This window comes from Protopterus annectens, chromosome 9.part0 (genome assembly GCF_019279795.1).
Source record: "Protopterus annectens isolate FY-2018-M chromosome 9.part0, PAN1.0, whole genome shotgun sequence".
NCBI classification, from domain to species: Eukaryota; Metazoa; Chordata; order Ceratodontiformes; family Protopteridae; genus Protopterus; species Protopterus annectens.
In genome coordinates, this window is record NC_056743.1 from 1574216869 (window position 1) to 1574233370 (window position 16502).

The 16502-nt window shown below is 37.0% G+C and overlaps 1 protein-coding gene across 10 annotated transcripts in view; it reads right to left on the reverse strand.

Moving 5' to 3' along the window:
- The window catches only part of LOC122812189 (adhesion G protein-coupled receptor L1-like), a 3245860-nt gene that overhangs the window by 22500 nt on the left and 3206858 nt on the right, over positions 1–16502 (reverse strand). For 3 of the 10 annotated variants that reach the window (XM_044084522.1, XM_044084521.1, XM_044084519.1), the window contains one exon: positions 4486–4912. The exons of the other annotated variants lie outside the window; for them this stretch is intronic. In XM_044084522.1, the coding sequence (XP_043940457.1) occupies positions 4884–4912 (29 nt within the window). In that variant the 3' untranslated portion in view covers positions 4486–4883. Of the gene's footprint in view, positions 1–4485; positions 4913–16502 lie in introns of those variants that run through there. 10 annotated transcript variants of the gene reach the window in all.

Genomic DNA, 16502 nt, shown 5'->3' on the forward strand with positions numbered 1-16502 from the left:
CAAATGTGTACACTCTCTTGTGTGTGTGTGTGTGTGTGTGTGTGTGTGTGTGTGTGTGTGTGTGTGTGTGTGTGTGTGTGTGTATGTTTGCGAACACACACACACATACATATATATATATATATATATATATACACACACACACAGAGAAAGAATACTTACTGAAAGGTACAATATATGCTTGCACTCAATACTAAATCTTCAAAATTAAATTTTCCCATCTTATGCACACAGAAATGATATACACAGATATATATATCCAACAGACACATATAAACACATGAATACAATTGCTTACATGAATGCATGCAGACTAAAACACACACACACACACACACACACACACACACACACACACACACACACACACACACACACACAAGTGCAGACGCCCACACACAGGCGCATGACAGTACAAGTTTTGGTATGAATATTCACAATAAAAAGGTCATCATATGATAAAAAAATGAGATTACTATTTTGCTTAATGTGTAAAGCAATAAACAGACATTCTGATTTGCCATAAGCAACAGCACTGTTATCTCAGTTTTCTTTTATTTTTTCATGTTCCTGCAATGAGAAGCATTCACAATGTGTAGGATACGATAACATTACATGTTCCTCTCCAGCAAGTGTGTAGCTTGTCCTTTAAATGAGAAGCATTCACAATGTGTAGGATATGATAACATTACATGGCCCTCTCCAGCAATTGTGTAGCTTGTCCTGCACTGAGAAGCATTCACAATGTGTAGGATATGATAACATTACATGGCCCTCTCCAGCAAGTGTGTAGCTTGTCCTTTAGATGAGAAGCATTCACAATGTGTAGGATATGATAACATTACATGGCCCTCTCCAGCAAGTGTGTAGCTTGTCCTTTAGATGAGAAGCATTCACAATGTGTAGGATATGATAACATTACATGGCCCTCTCCAGCAAGTGTGTAGCTTGTCCTTTAAATGAGAAGTATTCACAATGTGTAGGATACGATAACATTACATGTTCCTCTCCAGCAAGTGTGTAGCTTGTCCTTTAGATGAGAAGCATTCACAATGTGTAGGATATGATAACATTACATGGCCCTCTCCAGCAAGTGTGTAGCTTGTCCTTTAGATGAGAAGCACTCACAATGTGTAGGATTTGATAACATTACATGGCCCTCTCCAGCAAGTGTGTAGCTCGTCCTGCAATGAGAAGCATTCACAATGTGTAGGATATGATAACATTACATGGCCCTCTCCAGCAATTGTGTAGCTTGTCCTTTAAATGAGAAGCATTCACAATGTGTAGGATATGATAACATTACATGGACCTCTCCAGCAAGTGAGTAGCTTGTCCTTTAGATGATATTTTAATTTATAGATGGAATTCCCTCCACTGAAATGAAAAAAGAACACAGCGGACACTTAGCCAAAAGGAATTCACACAAGAATTAGTGCCGTCATTCTCTTTTTAATATATCAAAAACTTCTTCAGAATACACCACTTTCCATACCTACTACTTAAATTTAAGTTAAGATCAGTAGTAGCAAACAAATGGACCCACTGGAATAAATGGTGCTAGTTAGCCAGAAAATACAAATAAATGCAAACCAGCACCAACACACGACTGTTTCCATTAAAATACAGGTTTATTGTAGCAAGACAGGTAAGCACTTTTACACATTAGATGTGCTTCTTCAGACAACAAAGCAGTAAAATCAGGCATAATATATAATACATTAATTTACTATGATAAAATAATTAACCTATAAAAGCACTGTTTCAATTAATCAATAAAACATTCTCATTCATTTAATGAGGCCTCTGGCTTTAAAAGCCGGCTTAATAGAGGCCCTTTCATTAATGCCAGGAAACCAGTCTGCCTGCATAATAATAATCCATGACAGTTGCCTTTCCTCAGTAAAATTTCTAAAGTCACCACCCTGAATATTAGGAGTCACCATCTCAATTACCCTAAACCCAAATATATGCTCTCGTCCTCATTCAACATAATGCTTGGCAAGGGCATTGTGTACATCACCTTTTTTTATACTGTTAACATGCTCTCTCATTCTTTCTAGCAAAGACCTGTTGGTCTTGCCTATGTAGAAACAATCACATGCTCTACACTTGGCTAGGTAAACCAGATTTCTTCTTCTACAATCAGCAGTGACATTAAAACATAACATCTTATTAGTAGATGGATGAATAAAATCCACATACGGATCTATAAACGTGCAAAAATTGCATCTCGAGCAGCAAAGCATCCAAGGTCTGCTCACTGATTCTCCCTTCTCCTGTGTGGAATTTTTGTAACATAACTGTCTCTTCAGAGACTTTTTGTTTTTAAAACTAAACTTAGGGTATTCACCTACAATAGAGTGAATATCTTGGTCTAAATGTAAAATAGACCAATTGTTCTTAATAATTACTATAATGTCACGGGCATCAATAGTATAATAAAGAGACAGAGGTAGTGTCTCCTTCTTTGGGGGGGGTGCTTCCAATATCATTAAATGAGCCCACTCTATGTGTAAAAAAGGGTCTACCCCTTCCCCTCCTATTTTCACGTGTAAAACAAACAGCGTCAGCTACCTCCTTTCTCTTATAACCCCTATCAATGAATTCCTGTTGAAAACAATGAATGTCTGCCTCATACAATGTATCTTCATTATTTAGTCTTGAAAAACACATACATTGCCCTTTGACAACATTCTTGAAGACATGACCCGCATGCATACTGTTATGTTGTAACAGTGTATTCTTTCTGCAGCTTTTTCCATGTAAAGTAGTGGTCAAATGTCCCAGAAAATTAACAAAAACCTTTACATCTAAATAATCTATTTCTGTCACTAAAATCGTAAAAATGAATGAAAGAAATGGCACATTATTGTTTAAATAAGATATAAAATCAAAGAGTTGTGCCTCCGTCCCCATCCAAACCAAAAAAAGGTCGTCCACAAACCTTCTATACAGTACAATGCTCGATGAAAACCCAGAGTCAAAAATGTGTTTCTCCTCCCATGCAGCAATAACAATGTTGGCATAGCTATTGACACAACTAGTGCCCATAGCTACGCCAACCTTCTGCAAGAAAAGATGTTGATTGAACATAAAAATATTATTTTCTAAGACCATTTCTAAAAATAAACAAATAAGTTCATAGAGTATTTATTTTTGTTTTACTTGGATCGCTTGTCTGTATACTTAATAAAGGATTTTCGACTGAAAACAGACTGCCTGCCTTACTTGGATTACTTTTGAATACTTAGTAATGTTGTACAATTATATATTTTCTATTATTACTTTTTGTTTTGTTTTGTTTTGACTTGACAAGTTTACGTTCGCTACTTCTACTACTATTGTCTGATCTGATTAATATACAGTGATTAACTAGAAATATATGGACTGAAAATCTTCCACACAGTGAAGTTTCTTACACTGTTTTGGAATTCACACATTAGTGGTCACACGAGTGTCAGTCATGAGATTATAAGTCTTGCACTTATACAGATGTTTGTTTGTTTGTGTGTGTGTATGTGTGTGTGTGTGTGTAGGAAGTACATCAGTGCAGCAGTTATTGATAGTGTCACATAACACTGTTCATCAACTTGGTTCTTATCTGGGGTGCTTTCTGTGCAGGGTCTGCATATATTTCCTGTGTGGATACTCTGGTTTATTTCCACATAAAGAGACATGAATAAATGAATTAGTAATCCCCCAAATTGCTCATGTTTGTGGATACCTTGTGCACAAGTATATATGTGTGTGCATACATTTACACACACACACACACACACACACACACACACACACACACACACACACACACACACACACACACACACACACACACAGATGGGCAACTATTAAATGTGTGGACACAAATACACACACACATACACACTCAAAAATGGCCATGCATGAAGTCAGGCCGAGGGATACCACTACTTACAAGTCATGCTTAAATAATTCACCTTCTGCAGATTGCTGCAGCCATTCCTACAAAGGCTGTATAATTTTATATAAATCTGCAAATCTGCATTTCACTATGGCATACATTCTTCCCACCATCAGAGACTCATCTACCATCACAGAATTTACACACTGCCTTATCAAAATAGAATTCAGAAGCATAGCTAGCTCATCCAGTACCATGAAGCATTGCACCCCCACACTCTTCCACCAAAGAAAAACAAAAAGAAAATGGGAAAAAAAAAGAAAAACATCACTTCACTGTAATAAGTCTGTAATACAGGTGACCTTGGAAGCTAATAAATCACCTGGATTAAATGAATACATATCCATTTTGCCCCTATTAAAAATGAGATCTGCCAAGGTATAAAACAAAAAACAAAAAACAAAAAAGGTGTGTTTACTTATACTTGACAGCAGATGGCACTAAAGTCAATATAAAACACTATGTAATGGTTTAAAACCTCTTTTGTATGAAACAATCGTTTTTAACAAATAACATTTTAATTTATTTATTTATTAGAATATTTAAATAGAATATTTAATATGAAGGAACAGTTTTTAACAATTTTTAAGAAGTTTATAATGAATTTTAAGTGAATTAAAAATAATTAATACGAGAGCACAACATAATGAATTATTAATTAGGTTTGAGGCTTGATTTGATGATTTGAAAGGGATTTTGACAATTGATTGGTTAATATATTTTTAATTGTGCATAATAGATGTATGTGATTGTTTAATGTGTTATCTGATGAAGTCCATTTGGACGAAAACGCTTGTACTAGGAAGGCGTTCATGTTTTGGTATAAGCAAATTTTATTCTTTGTGTTCGTGCTGTGTGGTTTGTCATCCACAAACATTAAATCTGAGGTGGTTTAGCAGTCGAGTCTTCCGCATCCTTTTTCTTGAAGTCTGTAATACAGTTACATCCATGTCTCCCACTGCTCTTCCACTGAAGAAAAAAAATGACATCCTGTTACTGTGCCCTGCCCCTGACCATCTTTCAACACATTTTACTTAAAAAAATAGTAATTTCTTCTTTTAAACTGTTGTAAACAGTAGTTACAGTTTACACCCTGCTTGTATGAAGAGCTACAGCACTCAGGTTTTAATTAAAGAAAAAGGGATTTTTTTTTACTTTTAAACTATAGCAAACTATGTGCTAGAATGTAGCAAGCATTTGTTAAAGTTTAGACCACACACAGAGTGCTGCAGTGCTCAGGTTTGTCCCAAATACAATATTGGCTTTTAAATGCTCGTATTACATTAAAAAGAGATTGGGATCAGCTGATGGCACTCCCCCAACACTATAAGCCCAAGGCAGTTGCCTCTTTCACCCAGTTCTAGCTACGCTACTGGCAGAATGTCACTGCTTTTCATACGCTGCCATAACGTATGTTCATATCCAACATGTGCACCAATACTGCCTTACTAAGAAGTCACAACCCTACCACTTTAGACCTTCACAATTCGTTGATCTTTTTCTGATTACTGTAGTAAAACATCATCTGTTAAACCTCTTTATTCCTACTTCTCACAATTCAATTCACGCCCCCAACCTTTCAATCCAGATGCAGTTACTTCCCAATAATTTAAATACATTGCTATCTGAACCTAACATTTAATTTTCAAGCAAAACATTGAAATTCCTCCACAAGCAGCATACATGAATGAGCATTTACTTCATTCTGTTCAATTTTCAGGTACTGTATATATTCATTGCCTTTTTAACTGGGGTCGTTTTAATATATTACTACTTATGTATACCTTTAAAGTGTTAATCTGTAAAATGTTTTAATTATTAATTTATTTTATAGTCATATTGTATATTCATGCTGTGTATTTTTCATCTGGGTAGGCCTGAAACAGATCCTGTTGGATTAAGGCTTTACATGGCCTACAAATTTGAAATCAATAAATACTTAAATAAACTCATATCTCTCAATTTCTTAGTGTGAGAAATCTGGACAAAGCATAAAATAATGGGGCAACAAAGACCCCAAAATAGGGACAGATATTAAATATTGCTCTTATAAATTAGAAAGTTGCTAGAATAGCAGGATTCATGTTAGCATGCATTTTCTGAAGGGCATGAAGTCTGAAACTCATATGTAGGCCATAATTTAATTACTTCAATCCTCAGTGATTTGCCAGGAAACTAAACATTTTACGAGGAACAGACCAAAAATATGAGGCAAAAATCTGGACATTCTGTTAAATACAGAGAGCTGAGAGGTATGAATAAACCAATCTGCTTCATAAACACTACAAGTTAGGTTCCCAACAGGTTTCAGTGACAGCAGTATCATACTCAGAAGGGTGGGTGGGTGGTGGTGGTGGGGTCTCTGACTGCTTAGTTCAGTCAAACATTTTAATTAAAATGGCTCAAAACAGCTGATAAATGATTCAACCAAATTGCATTAGTAATCATTGCCCTGTTCTATGGAAATGGGCATTCAGGACAATCAAAGCACCATCACAACTTGATACTGGTAAACCTACTTCAGATTGTAAAGAAACAGATTTGCATCCCTTCTGTGATGAATTGACTGAAGTTCGCTTTCCCATGACAGGAACCCTAATATTAGGTTAGCCAGTATTCTGCAGCAGTCTTCACTGGTAAAGGATAGTCCTATCCCTCTCAACCATAGGTGCCTCAGGGCACAAAAGTCTGTGTCTGTGTATGACCATAAAAAGCATTAACAATTTAAAGTAAATGCTGCAAGCAGATTTACTAAATTATTCAGACATCTAAAAAAAAACTCTAGAAAGCAATTCATGTTTTTTCCATAACTGAAAAGCTAGATAAGTATGCCTTTTCTATTTAAGGATTGTGAAGTGCTTGTGAAATTGTCCTACTAGTTAGACCCCAAACGATAAAAAATATGCTTTCTTAACTTCATTATTTTTAGATCTAATAATACAGTCAAAAAAGGAGGGCTGGATATATAAATAATTAAATACATAGTATGTTTAAGAATTCTAGGAATCCACTTTGCTACACAGAATGTATCATTTCCAATAAAAAAATATTAAAAGTAATGGAATATAGGCTTACCCAGCCTAATAGAAGTGGCCATCTTAAATACGAAGTACTTACTGTTCTACAGCTGAGGCATAAATGCAGAGTATGAAAGCATTACGTTTATGAAATTTGAATCAGCAATAAGATTTTGGCTCCTACATTTAGACTGCATCAGTTATAAAATGCAGTGTTTTTTAAGCCTCCAGGAGAAACTGAGTTAGTGTTATTACTGCCTAAACAAAGACTGTTGAAAAGCATTATTTTGAAAGAAAAGACTGCAACTTTAGATGAACTTTCTAAAATGTCTGACACAGTGGATACTGTTTTCTTACTATCACTGACTCCTGTTTTAATCAAACATGGGACTCATTAAAAAATTGGTCCCTTTTTGCTTTGCTGATGCACCCCCAGAGTTGTTATTTTTAATTAAGTGGTGGAGGCCAATACGCCCTACATGGGGGGGTTGTGGGAAGCAGCCCCATGTAAACCATTTCCATTTTTCTTCTGAGGGCAGTTTTGATGGGGTTCTGTTTCTGATGAAAATTTAATTAACTGAACTGATATGAATCCCCATGAAACATCTTACTTGTGGGCAATCCTGGCACAGTAAGCAAAAACAAATTCCCCCAAGCAATGATTAACTCAAAAAAAAAAAAAAACAAAAGAAATACTGCATTGCTACTCACGTATACTCCTTCCACTCCAAAAAGAAAGTTGCACTCTTTGACACAACAACCTAATCAAAATAAAACCCTTTGTACTGGATCTCCACATGTTAATTTCTTCACACAAAGAATTAGTAATTTGCACTACAATAAGTTTTATTAAGAAATTTCCTTCTCCCAGATCTCTACAAAGTAATGTGAAGCTGTGTTACCAAGACAAGGCACAATACAATATATCAGCAGACACTCCTGTTATAAAATGTTGATTTTTTTATTGCATCATACATAATCAACAGACTTGAAATGAAAATTAAATACTGAGAACTAGACCGCCCAAATTGTAAAGAACCATTTAAAAGGAAAGTATTTTCTTTTTTTTTTTTTGCTTCTAATAAACAAAGCTGACAGGCAGAAATCAGATTACAGCAACAATATTGCATAAGAAATGTAGTTTTTCTGTTCAGATAATAGAAAAAAAGTTCACTGAATGACACTGGAAAACAGCAGATGTAAACCCTCATAACTGATCTAAGATGTAAAACTATCCCATCTCCTCACAGTCTCCATCATGGCAGCATGGATGCACACATGACCCAGTAAGCAATGACTGAAAACGAACTCCATCTAAAAGCATCTTTACTTAAAATAGTTCATCTACTGATGCCACTTCACAAAGTTTATGACTTGACATGACAAGAATGGGGAAGCAATGCCATTCTTTTGACTTTCTATACTCCCCCAAGCCCAAGTTCTCTGATGCTAAACTGGCTGACTGTTTTCAGTTTGACTTCTAAATGTACAGCAGCAGTGATTCCTTTATTTTGGGAGATTTCTCCCTTCCACATGTTTGTGCAGCTATGGAGTTGGTGTATAGAGGGCGTAGAATGCTTGCCCTCCACATGGGGTGTAGGGGTTTGCCCTCTGGAGAAGAAAAAAATAACACTTATTTCAGTTTCTTCCATGGGTTGGAACCCTAGTGGTTAATTTCACTGAGATGATTCCTCCATGAGTTAAGCCTTGGGGATTAGTAGGAAAAATTCTTTCAACAGCAAATATGCATTTCTCCTGCAATACGTTTTGCAGTCAGTTATAAAGACAGTGAAGATGATTAGCACCAATTGTGACATCTGTGGTTAGCTTCCAATAATCAGTTTTACATGTAGAGAGTTTGGAGGAATTTTGTGCAGGTCAACGATATTCCTTTCCCAATGCAAATACTTCGTGAGAAAGAAGCTTTCTATAGTATTATACTGCTATCATTTATTGGTGTTGCTGAACCCTTACAAACATCTCAGTTATCATGTTGTGCAGGCATCAGAGGTAGTTATTGTGATCATCGAAAGGAGAGAAAGGCCAGTCTAAGGTGCATTTTTATATTTTAGCGGTATCTCTGAGGGTGAGTCTCGGGCACAGTACTGAGTGTGCTTCCTCTCTGTTTCCCTGAGGTACAACTACTTGAATCTTCAGCTGGGTGAAACAAAACAGCTAAAGCTTCAGCTAATCAAACCTCTTAAAAGTAATTTTTTATGGAAAACACACATCTGCAGCCATCTTAACCCCCATATCTTCTTTCTAAAAGACACAATTATGGAGAAAGTAGAAAAGGTTGAGCACACAGTGAATCGCTACATTCGCGTACAAAAACAGACAGACAGCAATTTATGTAAAATAATGATTGAGTTGGAAATTTTTGAACTAAAAATCAATGAGTTGAAATCTCATCCACTTTTCACTTAGTAAAGCATAAGATAATGGTTGAGTTTTGATAGAAGAATAAAGTAAAAAAAAAAAATCTAAAACTGAAAAGTGTCAGAACGTGATAGCAACCGAGAGAAAAAGGTACTTTTCTGTTATCGAGGCAACAGTTCTAACATGCTAGCATGCAATGATTGCACAGCTGTTAGCCCTGAAGTGGGAAAGTACCAATTTAAGTACAAAATGTAGAATTCAGCCGACACCTCTGATACCCTCAGCAAGTGCATTTGCTGTTCCATGGAGTAAAGTGGGGGGGGGGTCATAATACAGAGCCGCTGATATTTCCATTTAATTTTTAAGGTGGGAGGAGGAATCATGTAAGCAAGGGTAGTTTGAAAGACAGGGATTCTAAAAGCTGCAGTTAGCTTCAGCCTTATTTAAGAAAGCACATCAAATGTGGACAACAATTATCCTTTCCAAAATATGATAGCTCTCACAAAATAATAGCTACAAAGACTGTATGCACACAACCGTTTAAGTAGCAGCAGTGCTTGGCCAACAGAAATGTTGCTGCGAGGTAAACACGGACAACAACCTGAAAATTTAGGCTAAGTACATGTTCAGAATTTTAACCGATGTTCATATTTCTCAGCAATCTCACTTCAGTATTTCAACAGATTCTCCTATTTTGGGAGGAGCATTGTCCCTATTGTATGTGTGTGTTTAGCCTGACAGAAATGCATCTGAACATTACACTTGTTGATACAGTGATCTTTAGAAATCAGCAGGTGGCCGGAAAGTGGAGCAGTTCCTTCTTTTTTCACAATGTCCCATCAGTGATATACACAGGTTTTAGGAAGTAGTAGGGAAGCTTTCTAATACTGTCTGTGTGAGTGGCACTGACCGTGGGTGAAATGACTAACAGTCCGAGATGAAAGGCAAAATGAAACAACAAACCACATACAGAATAAGCAGCAGTGAGTTTGGATGATAAATCAGTAGTACTCCTCTGACAAACAAGACAAAATGACATGCAGAGCACTACAATCCAACACGCACTAATGACATCTGCCAAAATTAGTAAAACAACACAAGTTAACCACTGAAGAAAACATTTTCTTTACAGATGATGGGTTTACCTCAGAAATCCCTTGCGTTAACATTTCTGTTGACCGAGAACTGCTGCCCCCTTAACAGAAAAGTACCAAGAAAAATATGACACTTCTTATTTTAAATTAATCCAAGCTCACCAGTTAATGAGGGGAAAATTTTTCATACTGCTGTAAAGGTTTCTTCAGATCCAGTTTAGAGTTTTGTTAAAATAAAGTGACCAATTCATAGACACACATAAAAACTTTTTACTATTTGACATGTTTGACACTACTAGAAAGTTCCTGTTGACTGACATATAACCATAACATCAAAAATATACAAGTTAATTAATGATTTTGACCTGTTCAAAAAAAAAAACTCGGTCATTTTAACCCAGGGCTCAGGCAATCTGCAAGCATTATAAGGCAAGAATATATCAATCATTGAGGCTTTGTTTTACATATTCAGTTAGTCTGACGTGTATAGTTTAGCTTCTGCTTGTTTTCTTATTTGTGGTAGCATGTTTAGGAGGGAGGGCTATTAACATATAAATCAATCTAGTGGGTGAGGTAAGCTGAGGTCTGATTGGATAAAAGAGATAAGTCAGTCTATGAATTAGAAGGTGGTAAGTATTTTGTTTTTTTTTCTGGGGAGTTTGTGATGGCACCAAGTTTAGAATCATCTGAAAACTTGCTTATCCAGAAAGCTTTAACATTTGCTTTGACGTCCAAAAAGTAAACGCCAAACAGCAGTGACCCAAGGACTGAACCCTGGGGTGCATCACTAGTGACAGGTCTTCTGGAGGAAGCGGTACAGTTGGTCATCCTAATTTCCTGGGTTCTTTTTGTCATCCAATTCTGCTGTCCAGCAGGTAACATAAAGATTGACCTTCAATTGGGAGAGTTCATCTGACACCCAGGTATAGGATGGTGTTGAATGCATGTGCCATGTCTAGATATGCAATGTGCACTGATCTGCCCATAATTATTATATCACTAACCTTCTTAAAGAAGTTGACCAAGTTAAGTAGGCAGGCTCTGCCCTTGAAGAGTCAGAACTGTCATTGGCTGAGAGTTTGCAGGTTACCTATGTCCTTATTTATTAATTCCATAAGAATCCTTTCCATAACCTTAAAAATGAAACCAATTTTTTTGGGGTCTATAATTTTCAGTGCCCACTGATGTCTCATCTTCGTGCAGTGGGATGACTGTTGCTGTCCTCCATTTTTCTGGCATGAAGCGTTTGGAGACTGATACTGAATAACCACTGTTGATGGTCTGATAAGTCATGTGTTATGCTGACTAACAGGCATCCTGGCATGTTATTCGATCCCAAATATATAGTTTTTTTGGCCTTGGATAGCACCTTGAGGACTTGTTCTTAGGAGAATTTAAAGTGGGGTATAGATGCAGATATGTGGTCTAGGAATATAGGAGGGGAGAGAGAGTACTAAAGTTTGAACTAAAGTTGTCCACTACTAGACTGGCTATGTCCTCTGAGTTGGAGTAAGTGCACACTTTATGATTATCCCTGCAAAGTGTGGGCACTGTTTCTAAGATTTCTAATATAATTAAATGATTATTGACACGTGGTTGATTATTGACTCCTGATTATTGACACTGTATAACATTGTATTTCTACTTGATGCCTTGTAATAATCCTGTAACATTTCTGTTTAATGCTAATTTATAATGAAAATTGTATAGTATGTTGGAGTCTCACAGCAAGAGGTTCTCCTGTTTGATTCTTGGCTGAAGTGCGGGGAGTGCCTTCTGTGTGGAGTCTGCATGTCCTCCCCACGGTTGGACGGGCATTCAAAAGACATGTGTAAATAGGCGTGCCTTCATTGAAGGTTGGATGTCGAGCTGGCACCTCGGCATTCGTGAAAATCTACTGCCAATCATTAGCTGACCGGAGTTCCGCTGTGGCGACCCCTAACTGGGAAAAGCTGAAAGACAAACAACAACAACAACATGTTGGAGCTTTTCTCCCTAGGCCTCCACTGAAAAAGGGCTCTTCAGCTCAGTTGGACAAACCCGGTCAACAAATGTAAAATAAAATAATAAATAAGTAAAATAATATAATTAAATTTGGCTTTGTGGTTATCCTCCGCCTGGTTATTTGATCAGGGTCTAGAGTACCTTGTTAAGTTTAGCAACAGCATTATTAGCATCTTGAGAGTTAAAGTATTTTTTTGTGCATGGAGATTGTTTTATTTTATCATGCGGCCTGTTTACATTAGTGCTTCACTGCAGTGGTTTATTTTTAAATTTGGTATTATGGTTACTTCTGAGACGGACAGATGTGTCTATGCTGTTATCTGCATGTGCAAAGAAATTGCTGGTAAAGGATTCTGCATAAGCAATAAGGCCCTCAAGAAGGAAGAGGCTTTGGAATTTAGCCAGGTCATCACTCAGGTTTACTAGAATAGTCTTGGTATAATCTCTGAATACAGAGGTACTGAAATATTCTTCCAGCTTCAGTCTTACGGTGAATGTGATTCATTTTTTCTGATTTGACTAGGGAACAATTTACAATTGATGGAGAGTAAAGAAGCCTCATGAAAAAGTCCGGGATTTTATTGCCCATGATTGAGTTGGAGACTAACTGGTCCAGAGTTAGTAATGACAAAACTCAGAAACTTCAGGGCAAACATGTTTGAGGATGTATGTCTCCCAATTAATGGACAGATAGTCGAAGTCTCCTAGGAGAATGTTGTTCATCTCAATGCATATTGACTCCATACTGGCTAGGCAGGAGGTATGGGGTGAGGGGACATGGAGGGGGTTCTATAGTTACCTATGATATAGAAAGGGTCTTATTAATAGTATGTTTGAGCTGGAAGTTAACTTGTCTAATGAATCTGGAGGTGCAATGTTTTTTTAAGAATATGTCAAGAAATGTTATTCTTGTGCGGTCCTGATTTAAAGTAAACTACAAAATGTAGGTCAAATTGCTAGTCAGCATCATAGCATAAAGGGATAAAGCCCTAACTATGTATCAGATGACCCAGGTAGCTGAGGTGCTGTTAGGGAGAGAAGAGTGTGCCCAGATGGCATTCATCTAGGCTTTCCCTGTGGGGAAGCATGATCCATAGACAGGAGTAGCCCTCGGACATAACAGGTAAACATGCAATCAAGGGGTATGTCATAAACGAAAAAATTGCCCGGTGAAAGCAGCCAGTGACACAACCCCCTCAAGACAGCCATAGGTTCCATGCCAGCCCCAGTCATATAATAAAGATATGCCAGGGGTTGCAGGAGAACTGGTAGATTCAGCGATGCATGGGGCCACTGCAGTAATGCATAAAGAATGAAGCAGAAAGGGAACTAAAAAGAAAAAAAATGGGTCAGATTACAGATATCGTCCAGAAACTTAAGTAGGGTTCTGTTATTAGAATCCCATCAGGAAATCTGAGGTAGCCACTGGTGCATTGCTGGAATTCACATTTGCAAATATTTTCCTCTTTCCAAATGGGATCTATAATTACCAGTATAGAATTAATAAAAATGGAGTTGAAACACAATAATTTGTCAGAAAGGATAAGCCAAAGGAGGGATCCCATGGTGTATTTTTCATTCTGGATGTATTCATCCTGAATAGCTAGCAGGTGCAAAATGGCTGTGGCATCAATTATGTGGAAACACTATACTGAGAGTCATAACTAGGGCAAGATGAAGGGGTGAATGAGTGGCTGCCCCTGCCACAAGCTATTAGAGTCATGACCAGTGTGTGCCAATGAGGTACCATATTTTTTAAAAATGAACACCAATAATGTATTCATGTGAAAGTCTGTGAATTGCAAAGTGCTTGTTTTTTTTTTCTTGGTCAACTTTGAGTTGAAGGGTACTGCTTTGCGGAACTGCCCAGGGCACCAGTTAACCTAGCTATGGTTCTGACTGTATGTTTATACATCAGTGGTAATCACTGGTAACCAGTATACATTCATTGACATTTACTTGCTGGATTTTATCTTTAGAAATCCAAGGATCTGGCTTTTTGTGCCAATGTTCTAGTGGCTTGATCTAGGAAGATGGTTCTGTTATGGGCACCCCACTCACCACCACTGGCCTGAAGGGTGATCAGTTGTGTTTTTGTGAGAATGCAGGATTCAAAATAGGTGGGGGATTCCAGGATACACAATCATAAGGAATCCATTTATTCTGTGAATATTGTTTTTGCTGCATCATTCTCCTTATTTATTCTTTATGCTGCTGTAGGCTGATTCATCTCCTTTGTAGATTTTATATAAAAGGATGGGTCATGCATGTTTTTTCAGTTTTTTTTTTTCATTATAGACTTTCTTTTCATCTATGACAATTCCCCACTTTTTTTTTTTTGGCTTTTATAACTCTAGTGCTGGGGTACTGATTGAGGAATCGTAGGACTTCTCATTCTTTAGAAAAGTTATGAAATCTTCTCTTTGGGAAACAGGACACTTACTGAAAAACAAATAAAGGTATGAAAAAGAAAAATAATGCACTTGCTCAGAAAGTCTGATAGGAAAGAAAAGAACTTTTTCTACTAGAGAGTCTATGGCTGCTTCTGACTTGACTACTGTTTTTTCATAGCAAGTTAAGAACTGGAGATAGACTGGAATGCATGGAGGTGAAGGGTATGTGGCAGCCTGGAAACTTTTATTAACCAAACAGTGCTGGCTCCATAAATCCATGTGGTTATTGATGATGTACACCTTCAGATCTGGAATTGCCAGCTAACCCTCACTGCAGATTGCAGTCTTCATTTAGGCAAATATATCTTACAAAACATGTAAAAATGACATTAAACCTTCTGCAGTCTCTACCTCATGAAAAGAGAAGAAACACAGAGATGTGCCCATATTCCAGCAAATACTGCAGAAAACAATGATAATGTACTTGAAACAACTTATTCTTATACAGAACAACAGAAATAACAAAAATTTTGAAAAAAATTGTACCACCAATCACCTGTTTTGATAAATAATTTAAAATAAGTTTGCATTGGTTGAAGGTGGGATCTGTCCTGCAAAAGTATACATTTCGGGAAGAAATGCCTTTCTTTGGACGTATGAAAAGTTATTGACCTTTCTTGTAATTAAAATAAATTAATGATGTCATGGTAAAGAACATTTTGGAATTACATTTGTGTACTGCTACTCTTACACATCTGTGTGCTGCCACTGTTAGTCTCTGATGGTGAAAGAAATAGTAGCTTTATTAAAGAATTATAAAATGGTGATTACTCCAAATATGTAAATTAGAACCATCCAGGCTTACTGCAATCCAGCAATATATAAGCCAGTAATAAGTGTGTGCAGCACACATGGAATAATCATTAGATAAACAACTTCTCAAGTAAAACAGTGGATTGCAGGAAAATTAAGGCAGCTTTCCAATTAAGGGAACATAATTATTGTTATTTTTCTTTGAAACCACTAATTTGCAGTAATTAGAAAATTCTGCATATTTGAAACCTTTCTTTAATATTTCCAGTGCTCATGATTTAACAACTGTTGTTATTCATATTAAGGGTCATTTATTCATGCTACCTTCCCCACTTACTTTTATTTAAAATAATATGATACATATTCCCTGGAACAATATGCCAGTTATAAATTACCATTGTTTCATCTATAATGTTAGGTACACACCTGATTTGCAGTTGTATTTCATTCTATCCACATGTGCAAAAGTACAGTTATGTACACTTACCATAAATGTAGATGTTAGAGTGCATTCACTGTTGAAGTCATCACCTGTGGGTTATCCCTGCTGTGGTAGCCCTCGGTCGACCTGAATACCAGAGTCAATGATTTTGTGCGCCGGCTGCTGTCGCCTGTAGTCTGACATCAGGTCGTCAGGGCTATAAAGCAAGGCAGCTGACGTTATTACATCAGTTTTTCTTGCCATAACCAGTCAGAAGCCTCAGGAAATATGGCAAAGTGGTCCTGGTGATTAACAACCCCCCGAAGAAGCTTATGTCTCCCTAATTAAAGAGGATATAAGGGGGAAGGAGGGAGGGAAACCAGGACTGCAAAAGTGAATACACTCGAACATCTACATTTATGCTACATGTACACAACT